The sequence below is a fragment of the Chiloscyllium plagiosum genome, unplaced genomic scaffold, assembly GCF_037043375.1.
Source record: "Chiloscyllium plagiosum isolate Xiang-an unplaced genomic scaffold, Cpla_swu_hap1 HiC_scaffold_13, whole genome shotgun sequence".
Taxonomy (NCBI): domain Eukaryota; kingdom Metazoa; phylum Chordata; class Chondrichthyes; order Orectolobiformes; family Hemiscylliidae; genus Chiloscyllium; species Chiloscyllium plagiosum.
In genome coordinates, this window is record NW_028270151.1 from 34,917,258 (window position 1) to 34,936,209 (window position 18,952).

At 39.6% G+C, this 18,952-nt stretch overlaps 1 protein-coding gene across 2 annotated transcripts in view; it reads right to left on the bottom strand.

Annotated features, from left to right (window-relative positions):
* Positions 1 to 12,578, bottom strand: part of LOC122556326 (NACHT, LRR and PYD domains-containing protein 3-like) — a 60,795-nt gene extending 48,217 nt beyond the window's left edge. Inside the window, exons 1-3 of one of the 2 annotated variants that reach the window (XM_087993509.1) lie at positions 12,460 to 12,578; positions 3,978 to 4,066; positions 3,717 to 3,878 (exon numbers count right to left, since the gene is read on the bottom strand). Coding sequence is in view for 1 of the 2 variants with exons in the window: in XM_087993508.1 (XP_087849634.1) it covers positions 3,978 to 3,987 (10 nt within the window). In the remaining variant the exon portion in view is untranslated. The remainder of the gene's footprint in view (positions 1 to 3,716; positions 3,879 to 3,977; positions 4,067 to 12,459) is intronic. The other variant, XM_087993508.1, reaches the window with a different exon arrangement.
* Between the last annotated feature and the right edge of the window lie 6,374 nt (positions 12,579 to 18,952).

Here is an 18,952-nt window from a genome sequence, read left to right on the forward strand (position 1 = left end):
TGAAGCAGCTCAAAATGCTTGGGCCGAGGACACTACCTGAGGAACTCCTGCAGAGGTGTCCTTGAACTGAGTCTCCTTTGCTTGGTCTCTTTGATGCCACACTCAGTCAAATGCAGCCTCAATGTCAAGGCCTGTCACTCTCACCTCACCTCTGGAATTCAGTTTATCCATGTTTGAACCAAGGCTGTAACGAGATCAGGAGCTGAGTGGCTCTGGAAGAACCCAAACTGGGCATCTCTGAGCAGGTTATTGCTGTGGCAGGATTCGAAGCTGGGTCCCCAGAACATTAGCTGAGTTTCTAGATTAATAGCTTTTGATATTACCACTAGGCTATTTCCTCTCTTTGTGATTAAGGTGTCTGGACAGAACAGCATCCATCCTTCACTCTGTACCAGTCAAGGTATCCAGAATTGCCTGTAATTGTCTATTGCTGTAACTTGAACAGCATTCAGCAGCAATAAGGACTGGAAATGCAGGAGGAGGATGGTGATGATCACTCTTCCTTCTTGTGGAGGAAGAGGAGAGAAAGGAGGATAAAGATCATATGATGAGGGTACCAATAAATGCACATATAGCCAAGGGTGCCAAGGACAGACTGACTCAAGCTGACTGATTCACCCAAATCCACTGGATCAGCAGAGCACAGCAGCTCTACATTCAACAATCCATTCCTTACAAAGACATCCATTACCTGTCATTAACTCTTATCATGCTATTCTTCATCATTTGACATTAAAAAAGGTAAGGTTAAGGAGTAAAAAAGTAAATGTTGCAGTTTCATAAATGTTCTGGTACATAAATATAAAACAGAAACTATGTCAAGTGAACACCCTCACATAACCGTTCATGTAACTTCCAGCTCACAGGTGCCCCAGGGAGTAAGTAACAGCACAATCCTTTTTGATAGTAGAGACTCAATAGCTGAAGGACCTCTTCTGTACTGTATAACACTATGATTCTCTGAGAGGCCCCTGTATTTCACCTGAGACTCAGGACCACTAGCTCAGATACTGGCACTACATTTACCTTGGAAGCTTATATAGGGTAGGCACATGATCATCCATTTAGGCACAATGGCTTGGAACCAGACCCAGTGACAGGATTGATCAGTTCATAGGAAGGCAAGGTTATAGACAAGTACTGATGCAGAGAACTCTGATGAGGACTTTTATGGGGTGACAGAGAAGAGAATGCATGTAGGTATTATCATCAATGTTTCCTTTTCAAATGGTGTTATACGTTTCCAAATATGTTTTGAAATGTCATATTAATACTTATTTTCTAGATGATACTTATAGCACAATATACAATTTTTGCAAAATATTCTTTGTTTGATTTATTGCATTGGCCATATTGCTGTTCAAAAACAAAAACAGATACTTCTGGAAAAGCTCAGCAGGTCTGGCAGCATCTGTGGAGAGAAGTCAGAGTTAATGTTTCGGATCGAGTGAACCTTCTTCAGACCCTTCCTGTTCAAACCTTGGTTTTCATTCAGGAGATTGTTTACAGACTCTCCATCATCTTTAATAGGTTCCACAGTGTGCTGGATAACCTCAAAACCTTCTTCATTTAAATAAGGGCAAATAATCCAACAATTGTACCTTGTCAGTGAAGACAAAATAAAACATTTCAATTGATGAATATAGAAATAAAATCATTGCAGGTGCTGAAGTTCAGAAATAAAAACACCAAAATACTGCAAATATCAGCAAATCTGACCATACCTGCATAAAGATAAAAAGAAATAGGTGGAGGACTCAGACAGGCTGGACAATGGAATTTAATCCTAAAAAAGTGTGAGATCATGCATTGTGGATTAACAAGGCAATGGAGTACATGTTGAATGGTAGAACCCTAGAAAGTACACAGGATCAGAGGGACCGTGGTATGTATGTCCACAGATCCTTAAAGGTACCAGGACAGGTATTAAAATGGTTAAGAAGGAAAATGAGATATTTGCCTTTATTAGTTAAAGCATTGAATACAATACCAGGGAGGTTATGATGGGACTGTATAAAATGTTAGCTAAGCCACAGCTGCAGTACTGTGTGCAGTTTTGGTAGCCACACCATAGGAAGTATTCAATTCCCCTCGGAAAGGCACAAAGGAGATTCACCAGGATGGTACCTGCACAACAGAAGAGAGTTGAAGAAAATGCTTTTCATTCTGAGGATGAAGGTATTTGGAACCCACTGAAAGAGTGGTAAAGGCTGGAACCCTCAAAACGTTTAAGAACTATTTTAATGAACAAATGCCTCAGCAAACCAAACACAGGGCTAAATGCTGGAAAATGGCATTAGAGTAGATAGGTGCTGGTGACTGGGCATGATGGGAATAAGAAACTCCATGTCTCTATGGTTCCATGAAATTGTTAATGGGCTGGATTTACACTACGAAGACAGATAGCTCAAGTCAGAAATTCCCAACTTAGCAGACCTGTTTCACTAGAAAATGGCATGTAAGACTCAACCGTCTCTTTAGTGATGGGGGTTAAGAGGAGGGGCACAGGTGGGATGCAGTCAGCCCTGCTTACACCAGAAGCATCTTAGAGGTGGCCACTGAGTGGCTTGGTGCTATTTTGGGCAAATTAAAAACACCCCTCTATACTATAGGACTCCATCTCAGTTCTTTGTTTAACTCTTAGGCCCTCTAGCCCTTGCTCATCATATCTATTAACACCTTACCTACTCCCAATGCCAACTCCATATTCACACATACCTTCGCTCACCCACAATGACTTCTTTCATTTTGGCATGTTGCCACCCCACTCCACCAGACCTTCATGTTAAATATGCATATTGATAAAACCATTTGCTTAGTGTGCAATTCTTAAGACCAATGAATCTTATCGTAATAATGGCTTCTGTGGGACTGCTTATAAAAAATATCCATTCATAATATTCCTTTAACAAGAGTTGCTGTTGCTATAACCCAATAAAAATTTTGATTAGTAAGACATTTAAAATATCAACAAGAGATGATGTACACATTTGACACTTCTTTCATTGAGCCATTGAGAAAAAAGATCACATTAAAAAATAACTTATCCTACCATCATAAAGCTGCCAATTTTCTCTGCACTATGTTACCAAACTCACTTCCATAATCATTTTTATGAGCATCTGTGGGCCTGATTTGAATTCCCAAAGTTTAAAGGAAAGATGTTGCATGTTCCTGTGCCCCTCTTTGCTACATTTTTATGGCAATTAATTCAACATTGACCATGTTGGTGATACCTTCCAAACTTCATCTTCTGTACAATGGGTATGGATCAAGCCAAATATTGTCACCTTCTCCAATTTCCTAGAACACCTCCATGATGGTGAAAGGGCATTTTAAACTCGCCTCATCCTGAATCTTGAATCATATTCTACTATGTACAAAAGTGTCTGCAGTGAGCGATTCATATTTCGTGAGTCAAATAATTACTTGAAGATGGAACCTTCATATTAGAGTTAAAGGATGCTGTTAGCCACTACCCACCCCACTCTGTGTTCGTCTCCCCTGTCCTGTCCTTCTGTCTGATCAGGACATCACATTCTCCCCATGCCAATTGGTCACTCACCATACAATGGCTGTCCCCCTACAACTTACACAAATTTCAATTCAGTGCTGAAGTTAGCAATTTCTCAAAGTTGTAGACAACTGCTCACATTGAGATGAGTGATCAAGCTCCACAGCTCACTGATTTTATGGAGTTGACTTCCAAAGCCTACCTTCTAGTAAGCCTTAAGCTGTTGCATGTGGAAGATGCTTTGGACCCAACAATGATATTGTGATGTTTTCCAGAGCTACACAGGTCTATCCCACACAAAATCTTCAGAAGAAGATTTGAGCCGAGGGTCTTCTTGAAACTTCATCAGAAACATTTGCAGATACTAAATACAGAAGTTATTGTAAAAATTAATTCACTGTATTGCATCACAGTTCTACTTATAGTTCAGTCGCCCTTAACATGATGGAGCTTTTACACCTACCTTTCTCCATGATGTTGTAAAACTAGATCTACAGGCCAGAGACAGTAATTTACTGCAAAAGTCTTTTTCACTGGTGTAATCCTTGTTGTCTGGAAGATAAGAAATACTGTTAAATCTCATTGGGCTAGTGTGTTGGAAATCAAGCACTGATGTTCCTGGAGTCATCATGAAAGTTAAAGACTTTATAAAAGTAAGCAAAATGCTCTTATCTTTTACCTGTCATTTATATCCAGGTTGATAGAAAGCACAAACCAGGTTTCTGTACTTAATAATAAATATTATTTATTCCAAGTAAGTAGATTCTACTACAGGAAAGCAATTATGAAGCATTGTCATATAGCTTTGTTAGTTAAGGCACCAATCTCTTTATAAAACAATCCTACACAAATATAGATCAATTGGCACAAAACAACATCAGCGCCATGGGCAAAGGAAAAGATGAAGGCATATCAATGGCCCTTGTCCAGTGTATTGGCTTAGATGATCCTTTCAGCTTGTTACAACCTGTTATTACTCACTCCTCCTATTCCAGGTACTCTCACTTGCCTGCAGAAGAAACAGGGTGACTGGTTCATGCTTATAAAGTCTCTAATTTATTTGTGCACAGCCACCGCTAATAGCAACTGATAGGAGAAATAAACTGACTTTCTTCTAGTCTGAAATCTTTTTGTTGCTGCAGAAAGTCAGTTCCTTTCTTTCCAGCAAAACAATGGACTCACACCCAGACATCATGCCCATAAGCTATTCACCTACAGAGTTGTTGACAGACAGAATACCATTGTATTAACAATTGGTCAGCATTCCCCAGACCAATCAGCTCCATATTGCCAGCTGAATCTCCATTTGTACACACTGTTGGTTCCAGTCCATCTCCAATTAGTCTTTCCTTGCTACTTAAACAAAAAAGCAGTCCAAACAGGTTGCCTGCTTTCTAAAAGTGCAGTTATCCCATTCTACAATCTTTGTTTTAAAACAGTCCTGTTTTCATTTCAGTCAGCAATCAAAAATACACAAAAATAAAAACATAGAGTCTTTACAACACTTAGATGTATTTTCAAAATATTCATAGAGTTGCATTAGAGGGATATGGGCCAAGTGCTGGCAAATGGGATTAGATTAGATTGGGATATCTGGCTGGCATGGACGAGTTGGACCGAAGGGTCTGTTTCCATGCTGAACTTCTCTATGACTCTATGACCACGGTCAGCATTTTCCGAGAGAGGCAATATCAAAAATGCAATGTCCACTGTTAAAGTTCTCACCCACAGCACCTACAGCAAGATTCTCTTCACAGATCATATTAAACATTCACGTAATATTCATGCCACATATGTGTCCAACTCTGTAGGAAATGACCATCACCAATAAGAGACAACCTAACCATTGCCCCTTGATATTCACTGTAATTACTATCACTGAATCCCCCATTATCACACTTCCATGACTAGAAACTCAGTTGATATAAATTCAGTGGCTACAAGTATAGATCAGAGGATAGGATTATTCATCTCCTGACTCCCTAAGCATGTCTACTATTTACAAGACACAAGTCAGAAGTGTGATGGAATACTTCCCATGTACCTGGATGGGTGCAGCTCTATCAAGACTCAAGAAGCTTGACACCATCCACAACAAAGCAGCTGGCTTGATTGGCAACACATCCACAACCATCCACTCCCTCCACCACCAATGCTCAATAGCATTGGTGAGTACTGTCTACAAGATGCACTGCAGAAATTCACTAAAGATCCTTAGACAACATCTTCCAAACTTAGAACGACTTCCATCTAGAACTTACATAGAATTGAATCCGTAGATTGTGGAAAGAGGCCATTCGGTCCATCAAGTCCACACCGATCCTCCAAAGAATATTCCACCCTATCCCCGTAACTCCGCATTTTACCATGGCTAACCCATCTAGCTTACACATCCCTGGATACTATAGCATGGTGTTGAGACACAGGGTAAACCCTCTTAATTTAAAACCAGCAACACAGAAAAGATTTATATCATGCAGTACTCTATAAAGATGTGAGTGGCCAAGAACTAAAGAAAAAAATTAACAACTTTATTTCTTAAAGTATAACAGAGAATAACTAACTAACAGCTATGTATAAGTCCTTACTCTAACCTATCTTTTACCTTCCCTTCTATAATACTAGTCCGATAAAACTCCCAATTAAGATTTATAAAACAACACTTCTTATCTCAAAACCAGGTTCTTATATTTGGATCTTCCTGTGTCTTCTTTTCTTCTTCTTACGAATTTCTGTGACACAAATTACTGATCGAAAAGGTACCTTTTAAGAGAGCTATTTTTCAAGCAGGCTGTTACATGCTGGGGCTTGGCAGTTCTCCTCTCAACTGTTCAACATTCTCCAGTCTTATAGCCTAGAGCATTGGATTGTGTCATTGGTCTTTAAGATTGTCAATATACTCATTTTAAACTTGATTGGAATTTAGTATTTTTCAGGGTATAATTTAAACTGATTGGCTTGATTTGGATTTTTATTTGTCGTTTCCAGACAACCAGCTACTCCAGTAGCTCGAGCACATGTTACATTGTGTCTATTGAGAACACTTGGTGCTGTCACTGCTAGCTTTTTAACTCTCTTAAAAGGTATAGTTCACCCACATCTTCATAGCAATGACAAAACCACCTAACCTGCACATCTTTAATCTGTGGGAGGAAACTGGAGCATCCAGCAGAACCCATGCAGGCACAAAGAAAACATGCAAATTCCATGCAATCGCTCAAGGCTGGAATCCAACCTGGGTCCCTGGTGCTGTGAGTCAGCATTGCTAACCATTGAGTTACCATGTTGCACCACTGCACCATTTAGAAAGACAAGTGCAACTAATATTGGCAAGTTCCCCTCCAAGCCACTCACCATCCTGACTTAGACTTATATCACTGTTGTTGTACAGGCGCCATGTCAAATTCTGGAACTCCCTCTCTAAGGGCATTGCAGTTCAACTGAGAGCACAAAGCCTGCAGCAGTTCAAGAAGGCAGCTCACCATCACCTTCTCAAGGGCAACTAGGGGTGGGCAGTAAACACCTGCCATCCAGAGACACCCACGTCCCACAAGTGAATAAAAAAATTTCAAAGATATTGGAAATAGTTGTTAATTACATAAAAATAGAAGGATTGAACTGGTTGCCCAATCTATACCTTTCCTAACCTTACTTCCCGTCAAATTCAACCAGGATTATTCTTGTAGATTGGAAAGGCTTTTCCATCCATCTTAATAAATCAAAACCAAAAGACCCTAAAGTTACCAACAAGACACTTTTTTAAAAAAACTCCAGATTTATTAATTTAATTCAGTTTCCATCATCTGTCACAGGGAAATTTGAACCTTGACTCAAGATCATTAGCTGGTTCTCTGGATTATTAGTTCAATGACAATCCCGCCACCTCTCAAAAAGTTGAAGATACATGTACATGTACTTGTCCATCCATTGATATTATAAGTTAATATTTTAGATAATATGTTTCATAAGTAGGAATGATTTAAATGGAAAGAGATGGCAGAACCAACAGGGAGAAAGGGAGGTCAGATTTGTATACAGTTGCAGCAAGTGGGTAACTAGAGTCACAGAGTCATAGAGATGTACTGCACGGAAACAGATCCTTCTATCCAACTCATCCATGCTGACCAGATATCCTAAATTAATCTAGCCCCATTTGCCAGCACTTGGCCCATATCCCTCTAAACCCATCCTATTCATATACCCATTCAGATGCCTTTTAAATGTTGTAATTATACTGGCTTCCATCGCTTCTTCTGGCAGCCTCATTCCATATACATACCATCCTCCACGTGAAAAGGTCGCCCCTAAGATCCCTTTTAAATTTTTCCCCTCTTAACCTAAACATATGCATTCTAGTTCGGGATTCCCTCACCCCAGGGAAAATACCGTGTCGATTTACCCGATCCATGCCCCTCATGATTTTGTAAACCTCTATAAGATCAACCCTCAGCCTCCGCGCTCCAGGGAAACCAGCCTTATCCTGTTCAGCCTCTCCCTGTTGCTCAAATCCTCCAAGACTGGCAACATTCTTGTAAATCTTTCAAGTTTCACAACATCCTCCCTATAGCAGGGAGACCAGAATGGCACACAGTATTTCAATAGTGGCCTCACCAATTTTCTGCACAGCCGGCACATAACCTCCCCATTCTTATACTCAATCCACTGATGAATAAAGGAAAGCATACCAAATGCCTTCTTCACTATCCTATCCACCTGCGACTCCACTTTCAAGGAACTATGAACCTGCACTCCAAGGTCTCTTAGTTCAGCAATGCTTCCCAGGACCTTACCATTCAGTGTATAAGTCCTGTTTGATTTGCTTTTCCACAACGTAGCACTTCACATTTATGTAAATTAAACTCCATTTGCCAGTCCTCAGCCCATTGGTCCATGGGATCAAGATCCCGTTGTACTGTGAGGTAACCTTCTTCGCTGTCCACTACACCTTCAATTTAGGTGTCATCTGCAAACTTACTAACGAATCTCTTATGATTTAGAGATGCCGGTGTTGGACTGGGGAGTACAAAGTTAAAAATCACACCAGCTGAAAAATGTGTTGCTGGAAAAGCGCAGCAGGTCAGGCAGCATCAAAGGAGCAGGAGAATCGACGTTTCGGGCATAAGCCAAAATCGCACAACACCAGGTTATAGTCCAACAAGTTTAATTGGAAGCACACTAGCTTTCGGAACGATGCTCCTTCATCAGGTGATAGATTTATATCTCTTATGTTCACATCCAAATCAATTAACATGCTGTCATCTATTACAAAGGGCATGGAGTATAAAAGTTGAGATATTTTGTGACAATTAATTCCAAGATGAGTAGTATATTTTATGAGGAAAGTTTGGATAAGTTGGTCTGTGTCAGTTGAAGTTTCAAAGAATGAGGGTAATCTCATTGAAACTTATAAACAATGGGAAGACTTGACAGGGTGAATGCTAGAAGCTTGTTTAATCTTGTGGAAAAGACCACAAGAGACGCCATTTAAAAATGAAGGATTTTCCATTTAAGACAGAGATAGGGAGATCTTTCACTCAGACAGTTAGGAGTCTCTAGAAACCTCTTCCTTTGAAAGAGGGAAATGCAGGGTCACAGAATCTTTTAAGGCTGAATTACATAGATTCTTAGTGAACAAGTGCAGGTGTAAGCAGGGAACTGAAGCCACGATCAAATCAGCTTCTGTTATGACACCAGCAGATCCCAAAGAGAAATTATTTTGTTTTTATTCATTAACAGGAATGTGGGTGTGGTACCTATGCTAGCATTTATTACGGATCCCTAAATGCAATCCAGAAAGCTGTAAAATTTGATTTCCTGAAGAACTGCAGTCCTTGGGATATTGAAATATCCACTATATTGCTCGGAAGGAAATTTTAGGATTTTAACACAGCAGCTCTGAAGGAATGGCAATATTCCAAATCATGATGATGTGTTGGCAAAAAGAATTTCCACATATATTGCATCTATTTCAAACGAAGGGATCATGGAGACAGCCAAACTCTCCTGTATCCCTATGGCAATGCCTTAACCAATCAGAGCCTAGCAGTCTGGTCTGAGAGTTTAAATTGTTGCATCTCCAGGCCAATTAATGCCCAACTATTCAGCATCCTCTTCTTATTCTGTGTAAAATGCTGTCCCTTTTCTCAACTCTGTTTCTTGCAACACAGACTTGCAGCAAAGCTTGAATTCCTAGTTGCCTTTCAGCAATACCTAAAAACGCAACCTATTTTTCCTCCATTTTAAAACCTAAATTTTCAAATATTAATATTCATATAGTCTGATCCTACATCACACCATTACCTTATCAAATCGTAAATGGGTTTAAAGGTTGAGTAGTTGACTTCTGTCCTTATTTGTCTGTCACTATATTCATAAAAAGGAAAGATTATTTTCTCTGGTTAGAGTCAGTAATAAGTACTCATTAATCGAAAGTTATCATGAAATGTGAGGAGAGTGATCTGGAAGAATTGTTTTACTGTGAAAGTTGTTAGAGCAAGAGGGCTATGCACAGGGTTCAAGAGGAGGCAATTGTAACTTCTAAGAAAAAGTAGACAATAATTTTGTGCAGGCAAAGATCCAGGCAGAAATCCTTTATGCATTTTAGTATTCTGTGGTTCACCAAACAACATCATAGAGACACTTTCCCAATCTCAGGCTCCATTAATGGGCAGTCAAGTCCAGACAACGTTAGTCTGACCAGTACAACATTACCTCCCATAATCCATGGCTAATTATGAAGAAATGGTGCACCCATCAAATTACAGCCTCTATTATTCACAGCCCGAGTTAAAGATTTGAGAGTATTGGAGACAGGGTCTTGAGCCTTCTTTCCCCACAGTCAAGGCCTATCAATCCTTACCCAATCTGGCACAATGGAAAACTCCAAAAGCCATTTGACGCAGATGAATTTCACATATCTCATTTTAAAGAAAGAGAAGATCTTCAGTCCACAAGATCAAATCCACAATACTCCCTTACGCAATTTGAATAAGTCAAGATTCTAAGCATTTCGGGAAACAGAGTAGTTTCTTCTTAAAAACCATGGAACGTTTTGAACTATCAGCTCTTCTGGAAACATGGGATAATCCTAGAGGCAGGTATGAACTATATTGAGGGGACAGCATTGAGGAGCCATATCAGTTTTTGTAAAATTCTATCCAAGTTTTTGCTAGTTTTCTAAAGTTTGAGAGATTGTTTGAACACTTTCGCCTAAAATTCTTAATGGAGTTCCACTGATCTCTCAGCATAACTACAGCAGAAGACCGAAGTAATGTTGTTCTGTGGCATTTCCCTGGAAATTCTGTCAAATGCTAGTCAGACATGAAAACAGTAGAAGCCCTGTACAATTTTAGGATCATTGGGCAGCATTTTGTAGGGGAGTAGACTAATCGGCTCTTTACACTAAAATGTCAATTTCTAAACAAAGGGAAAAATACCTGCAGTGATAAAATGCTGTGGCTAGAGTTAATAAGGGCAAAGTGAGAGAAAGTCCCACCCTTCAGGGCTGCTGGAGATCGGCAGTGGGCACTACTTACATTGCAAGCAGGCCCAGGATGAAGGTTGCAATGCATTTCGAGAGTGAGATGAGTCGGAGGTAGTAGGTAGCAGAGAGGGAGGGGCAGTTCATAGAGGCGGTAAGTGAAATCAGGATGGATTTTGCAGTACAGGCAGAGAAGAAGGAAGCAGAATGCTATCTTCTGGGAGGATGCCTGATGTGTTAAGTGCACCCCAAAAGATACTAACTCCCTCCTTCAAGCCATTTTCGAAATATTTTTTCAAAAATGCATTACCTATTTCTACCATCCATGTGAAGGTAATATTACTTATTATTATTAAGTTATTTACTAGCATATGGTGAATGAGCAGTCAATTTTGGTGCCACCCAACCCTCTGTTAATAGGATGAATTTACGAATGGATGTGAGTATGGTAAACTGGTCATCTGACATATTTTACCTTTTCACCCACTAAAAATAAATCAGCAGAAACACACAAAGCCCAACCCATTAACTATTTACCTTCCCAACTTCACACAGTTTCATTTCAAACGGTAGTAATGTCTTGTAGCTTTAAGAGCAGGTCAGAGGCTGGGACTGCCACAAAGAGTAGTTCATCTCCTAATTCTCCAAAGCCTGTCAATCATCTACAAGATGGAATACTCTCCATTTGTGCAAATAAGTGCTGCCGCAAGCTCATGAAGCTTGACACAATCCAAAAGAAGCAACAATCTTGATTAGCAATCCAATCACCACTTTCCATTTCAATTCCTCCATCAAACCAATGCACAATGGTAGAAGTGTGCACCATCTGCAGTAACTTGCTAAGCTTCCTTCAAGAGATCTCCCAAAATTTTGATCTCTACCACTGAGAAGGATAAAGGCAGCACCACCTTCCAAGTTGCACATCATCCTACACATTTTCCAACTTTTTCACTATTTCTAGATCAAACATCCTGGAATTTCCACCCTCTTAACAGAGGACACCTACACTTTATGGACTGCATAGTTCCAGAAGACTAGAACCATCACCAGAGATCAGTTAGCTCAGCTGGCAAGACAGCTGGTTTGTAATAAACAGTGACGTCCAGCAGCAAAAGCTCAATTTCTGAACTTGCTAAAGTCACTATTAAGGCCCCACTTCTCAACGTTGGCTGAGGTGTGGGTTGCTCAGGTTAAACGCTGTTGTTGATTTCTAACGAGTGAACAAACCAAGGTCGCTTCCTCAAGGTCAATTAGGGAGGTGCAATAAGTGCTGGCGTAGCTATGATTCTCACATGTGAAGAAAAAGGTCTGTTTGGAATCTCTAATCTTTAACTCATACATTTCGACTGATTATATGTGCACACATTAAAAAGCATGGCTCATTCACTGCCTTAATCTGTGAATTTGTTCATTTTAAATTAAAGCAAGTTTGACATACACCATAAGAAAACAAAAAGAAAATTACCTTATCCTAAGTAGCTCGGGAAATAATTTGAAGTAAAATGTCTTCAAAGAAGCAAAGCACGTCGAATTCTAAAGTATTTCCTTAAGCTTTTGATACTTTTGAAATATGCAAGGCTTAACTTTGATTTGATCTGTGGTGTTGACTCTTTATAATTGTTCATGCTGTAAAGATTATATATTAACTGCCAAATTATATGCGTGGGCTCGGTGTATTTGTGTCATAAACAAACTACATTTCCTTTTCAATAACAAAGCTTCATCAATTATTTCAAGTAGAAATTCTCCCTGAATAATTTTATTTTTTGAAACAGTTTTACCTTCTCAATGCAATAATAAGTCAACTTAACTGTGACTTCTTCTAGTTTATAATTCTTTTCCAGTTTTAAACATTTTATGATTTCAACTTTGTCACAGCATTGTCTTGTAATTCAGCGACAAATTTGTTCATAAAGTCAGTACAGGAATGCAATCCTTTATCCGAAATTCCAAAGTCCAAAATGCTCCCAAATCCAAAATGTTTTTCAAGAAGTGTGGAGCATCATTTTGGAGTGCGAACAGGTGACCCACTCCACACCCACTCGAACCACATCACTCAGATGTGACGTGGCAGTGTGGCCCAGCACTGGCAGCTGTCAGTTATGTCTCCACGCTCATACCATTCACATGTGTGTCTGCTGCTAGGTAACTTGTTAAAATTTCACTGTGAAAATGTCATTTATTCCAAAATTCAAAAAATTCCGAATTCCGAAAAACGACTGGCCCCAAGGAGTTTGGATAAAGGATTGTGTACCTGTATAGACTTTTGGCAATCAGTAAATATATTTTCAATCTAAATATTACTTGGTGAAAATTCATCATGTTATTTAGAAACATAATCAATTTCAGAAGTTATGAAGGCTTTCTTAACTGTAATGCATTAATTATCAGAAAGAACTGACCTGTAATAATGGGCTTAATTATAATGCTTCATCAGAAGGCACATTGAGGATGTTACCTGGCAGGGTGATGAAACGTCTGCATACAAGCGTAAAAGTTCATTAAGCAAGCCAACAATCGCGTTGTTTTCTCATGAGTAATTAGTAATTTGAAGAAGAAATGACTTGTCCATGTTTAATGCTGTATTAAGAACTCCTAGCAATTTGAAGAATAAAAATGGTATTAATGGGTACAAGAGCAGGAATTTCATTGGGAGACATATTGTGACTGATATTGAGGGAGAAGAGGCAAGTGTCAAAGGAAGCTTCAGATTTGTCTATGATTCCTGCTGCTTCTCCATTTTATGGTGGATGTGTAGACACACATGAGGTTAGATTTTATATGCTCCACTGGTCATGGTTAAGGCAGGAGTGGCACATTAAATATGTCAGTTGGTTAACCAACCACACTCCCATTCGCCCTCAAACTGATTCTCATAACACATTAGGTGTCGGGCCCACCAGGTGCAAATGAATAGTGAAAAGTTAGTAAGCCTATTGACCTGGATAATAGGCAGCTGATGTAGCGCACAGCTTGTGTGATGATGCAGACTGGAGTGGCAAGGTTATATTTTCTGGCCTAGTGAGAAAGAGTTGGAAGTTCAAGGGGCTAGAGCTAGTTCAGGCTGTACCTTGTGTACATCAGTTGGCCTTGTGTACATCAGTCACAAACACCCCATGATGTCATCTCCCTGCTTTATGTGCCTTTCATCCAAAGAACACTGCCTCACTGTTAGAAATCAGCGTCTCCTTTAAAACCCTTCTTTCGCCTTCCATATTTATTATTTGCTGTGTAGCAGGAAACCACATGTAACTGTGTTACAATAGTAACTAGCTTTGTACAAGCGTAAACACAAGATTTATCACACACCATATTATCCAATCATGATTGTAGTGTTTTGGAAAATGAGAAGTTCTTAGAAGGAATGAAAGGTAAAGCACAGTGGTCATCCAGCATCACCATAGCTGCCCCATGGTCATTGGCCAAAAGGATTTCAACAATTGATTGACACAATGTAAGCTTCCAGCCCATAGAATTAGGATATATCAAAAGGTTGTCAGGCTCAGAGCAGTCTTGTAGATGACAGACTTTGTCAGAGAATTGGACCAGAAGAAAAGTTGTCAAAGACAGGGAAGAATTCCTTACTGTTTCAGATAATGAGCAGAATGTTACTTTACAGAAGGAAAAGATTGCAATTAGACCAATATGCTGATTACTGATTGACAGATGAATCATAAAGTGGACGTCTCCCTTATTTAGCTAAAATCAAAACATGTCAAGCAGAATTCTGTGAACAACCAGTAGCTAATATCTCAGAAAAAAAAGAGGCAGGTGACATTGGGAATGTGGTTGTGAGCATTTCCTACACTTCCTATGACATGGGCATAGAATGATAGTGCAGATGTAGCACTCTCCAGCACAACTAGAGAAAAGATCACACCACTGCACAAGTCCCTTTCCCCCAGTGAAGTTAAAGAGGCCCCCAGTAAAAACTGAATAATACTCACAGAGATTCCATGGCTGTTACAATTACAGCATCCCTTTCATGTCCAATCACTGGTAAACCAGTGTGTTGTTCACGAACATGAAAAATTCAAAATTGCATTGGCAAAGGGGCTCAAAGATTTGGACAAATATTTGGAAATTATGTCCACTTTTATTTTCAATGTTAATTTAAAATACAATTTCTGTACTGTGACAAGCTTAATTTGTTCGATAAACATACAGATTAGCTGAAGATAAAACAATGTACTTCAAATTACAACATGAAGTCAGCCAGCAACTTCTCTCCCTGCCCTACTAAGCCCACTACCTCCCCATCCACCCACAGGCTTCCTTTGTTTGTGACTTGTTTACTTTACTTTCAGCAGAAACAACCCATTATTCCCCCTTCCACACCTTAATTTAAACCCATTGTACATTTCCATTTCTCTTTCATCCCAGTTACCAACCCATTTGTCTTTTGCACTAGGCCTTCACACCATCTGACCCGCTTTCTCCCCCTCCACCTCCGTCAGGCCCAAAGTGTTAACTCTGCTTCTCTCTCCACTGATGCGGCCAGACTTGCTGAGTTTCTCCAGCATTTTGTGTTTATTTCAGATTTCCAGAATCCACAATATTTTGCTTTTATATAACATAGAAAGTGACTTTTGAGCAAATTGTATTATTCCTTGTAAAGAAGAACAAGCAAGCAGAATTTGTAATACTTGGAACCACACAATAATGTTCAATGTCTGTTTTAAAGATATTATGAATATGTGTTTTTTTTTAAATTGGACAATAAGGTTTCTCCAATGCATGTGAATGAGATAAAATGGTAATTGATAGAATGGTGCACCTAAAATAAAAGATAATGATAAGAAAATGAAACAATATCAAATGGGAATAATTTACCTTAGGTGCAATTAAATGTAATAAATCAAGTGAAAGAAAAGTGCAGATGAAATTAGTTATGAACAGTTTTCTCTTGAAGATATGTGTGTGTTTGCCTATGAGTCCATTGTTAAGAGAACTAAACTGAAAGATTTGGCTAACATCCAGAACACTATCCATGTCCCCCAACTTTTGATAAGATCGCCTGAAAGTTAAGGATGTATCTCATGATCTTGGGACATTGGTGTAAACAAGCAGAAGTGATTTATTATTTCTGAAGTAACTAACATGAAGGATTGCATGGTTAAAATGCACTGAAGTACAGATCTCAGAAATATGGTTATTGTGGCCTGAAGAGAAAGAAAACATGTTTTAAAATATAAGGCACGGACATGTAATCCACAGAGAAACTGAATTTAAAACATTGAAGTAGTACTGGTGAGGGGGGTAGAATTGAAGATAAATAATTTTGGGTTGGGACAACTAAAGTCCAAGAGGAGAAGGTTTTTAATGAGAAATATCCACAAGCTGGGTCTAGGTGAACAGAAAATTGGAGCAACTTTTAAATTCATGCATAATGTGTTGCTGTCATTGAATGTATCATAAGTAGCTAAGGATGAACTAAAATCTTCAAAGGCTGTTTCAATGCAGAATGAGGAAGTGGAGAAGAAGACAGGGAGAAATCCAACAAATTGATGTCAAGCAAAAGGAAAGGAAGAATTAGAGAAATCAAGGGGAGAAGTGTTTGCCCCAAATGGAATTCAATCTTCCATTTCTAACCCACTGAGACAACTATGATAAGAAGTTACTTCTTGGTCTAAATTTCCATACATGACATCACAGTGCTGAGAGTAAGAGTCTCCACAGAGTAAGAGTCACTTAAGGTCATCCGTCAATTTTCCCAACTGAGAACCAGCCCCCCCCCCCCCCCCCCCCCCAACACCAACCTGTCTTTAAACCTCAATCTTAAATAGGACCAGGATCTCAGTAAAAGTATCTGATTAAAATAGTCCAGCAGAACAAGCAAGTAGAAGAATAAATTCAAATGCTAGGCTACTCTTCTGGTAGCTTTAATATGACATCTACAAAATATAACCAAGACATTAGGGAACAAAAATCTTCTACTTTAGAAATAGATAATTTAGTTAAGAATTAGTTATGAGAGATCAGTAACAATATTTTGTTCTCAAAGGGGTACTGTTAGAAATTGGAGGTGCCCTTTAAAACTGTGTTCTTTTCATATTCCATATTTGCTATTTTCTGTGTCGAATAAAACATCATTTAACTGTGTTACAGTAGTAACTAGCTTTCCATGTGCATAAGCAGAAACTTTATTGGGTGTCTATTATGAGTGCAGTTTTTTGGAAGATTGAAAGCTTTTGTTCTTAGAAAGAATGAAAAGTACTTTTCAAATGGAGGTAGGCAAGAAGGCAATAGTCATCCAATATCATGAGTAGTTGTCCCATGGTCAGTGAGCAAAAGTTTTCAGACAAGTGGTTAATACGATGTGAGCTACCATCCCCTAGAAATAAGGTATATAAACAAATGCTCAAGAGCAGAGCACCTTCTTCATCAGGTAGTCTTTGTAGGTGACAGTCTTCATCAGAGAGCTGTCTTCTCCAGTTGGAAGATGGACCAGAACAGGAGGAGGAGAATGAAGAGTGAAATAGTTTCTGAACACTTTGGCTGGACAGCAGAATGCTGCCTGCACTTCTTCGACGAGATTGGCACATTCCATGCCAAAAGTCTGTTTGTCTTTTGTTACCAGTGAGTCATCCCCAGTTATCAGATTGTAAACTTTCTTTACATAATGAGTTATCACAGCTAAACCTGCTATCCTTTAACAAATTCAAGAAACTATCTGAAACTTGATTTCGAATTGTTGCACATTAGGTCACTGTGATCATGAACCCCAAAATCAATATAACCAATCCAATCACTGACCTCCCTGGGCTTTAGGATTCTAATCTGCCCTCAGTGCGTACCTTTCTCAGGCAGCTATGACCTCCCCTGTCTGCTTCTTGCAGTCCAGCAGCTCCCACCACTCAGCTTTGGCACTGCCAGTGGTACTGATGTTGCCAGCATATTGACCAGCACTGCATGTAGGTGGGACTTCTCCATCTGAGGGATAGATGTTTCAGACATCACCAAGTTAGCACACTTGCAGTGATATGTTCCTGTGGGTCACACCATCCCCATATAGTGCTGTCCTTGCCAGCATCATTTTTCTAGATTAGATTAGATTAGATTCCCTACAGTGTGGAAACAGGCCGTTCAGCCCAACAAGTCCACACTGACTCTCCAAAGAGTAACACACCCAGACCCATTTCCCTCTGACTAATGCACCTAACACTATGGGCAATTTAGCATGGCCAATTCACCTGACCTGCACATCTTTGGACTGTGGGAGGAAACCGGAGCACCCAGAGGAAACTGGCGCAGAAACAGGGAGAATGTGTAAGCTCCACAGAGACAGTCGCCCGCAGCTGGAATGGAACCTGGGACCCTGGTGCTGTGAGATAGCAGTGCTAACCACTGAGCCACTGTGCCACCCCATTCTTTCTTTAAATATAGTATACAGTACCTCAGTCACCTTCTCGACCAACTTACTATTCATTTCTCTATCTCACTATCAAGGACAGCAAAACACCACTGACAAGGAGAGGCAAAATCTGCCTCAGCCCTGGTCAGTTCATCTGGAGCCATAGTGACATCTACACTTTCTCTCAGTCACTTGTGTGTGATAATGGCATTATCTGGATTGCAGAGGGTAATGTAGACAGATACGAATAGCAACAAAAAAAGTTCTCATCACCTTAGAGATAGAGATTCTGCCTTTGCATGCTGATGGAATGTACTAAGATCAAAATGAATTGAATGGAAGATTTTGACACCTAAATACATTTCCTTTTTCAAATTTGTGTCAGAGACTTGGAATATTCGACATTGAAGAACTGAAGCTCTCACTAGCTAGAGAATGAGCCAGAGATCCACATTGGTTCATTTCTTGAAGGCACAGGTTTAAGCCCAGACCCTACATTGGCAGCCTTTGAATAATTACCAATGCTTCCACTTGAAGTACTGCAGGAATGTAGTGATAGGTACTTCCACACTGCTGATAGGAAGGAAATTCCAGGATATTGACC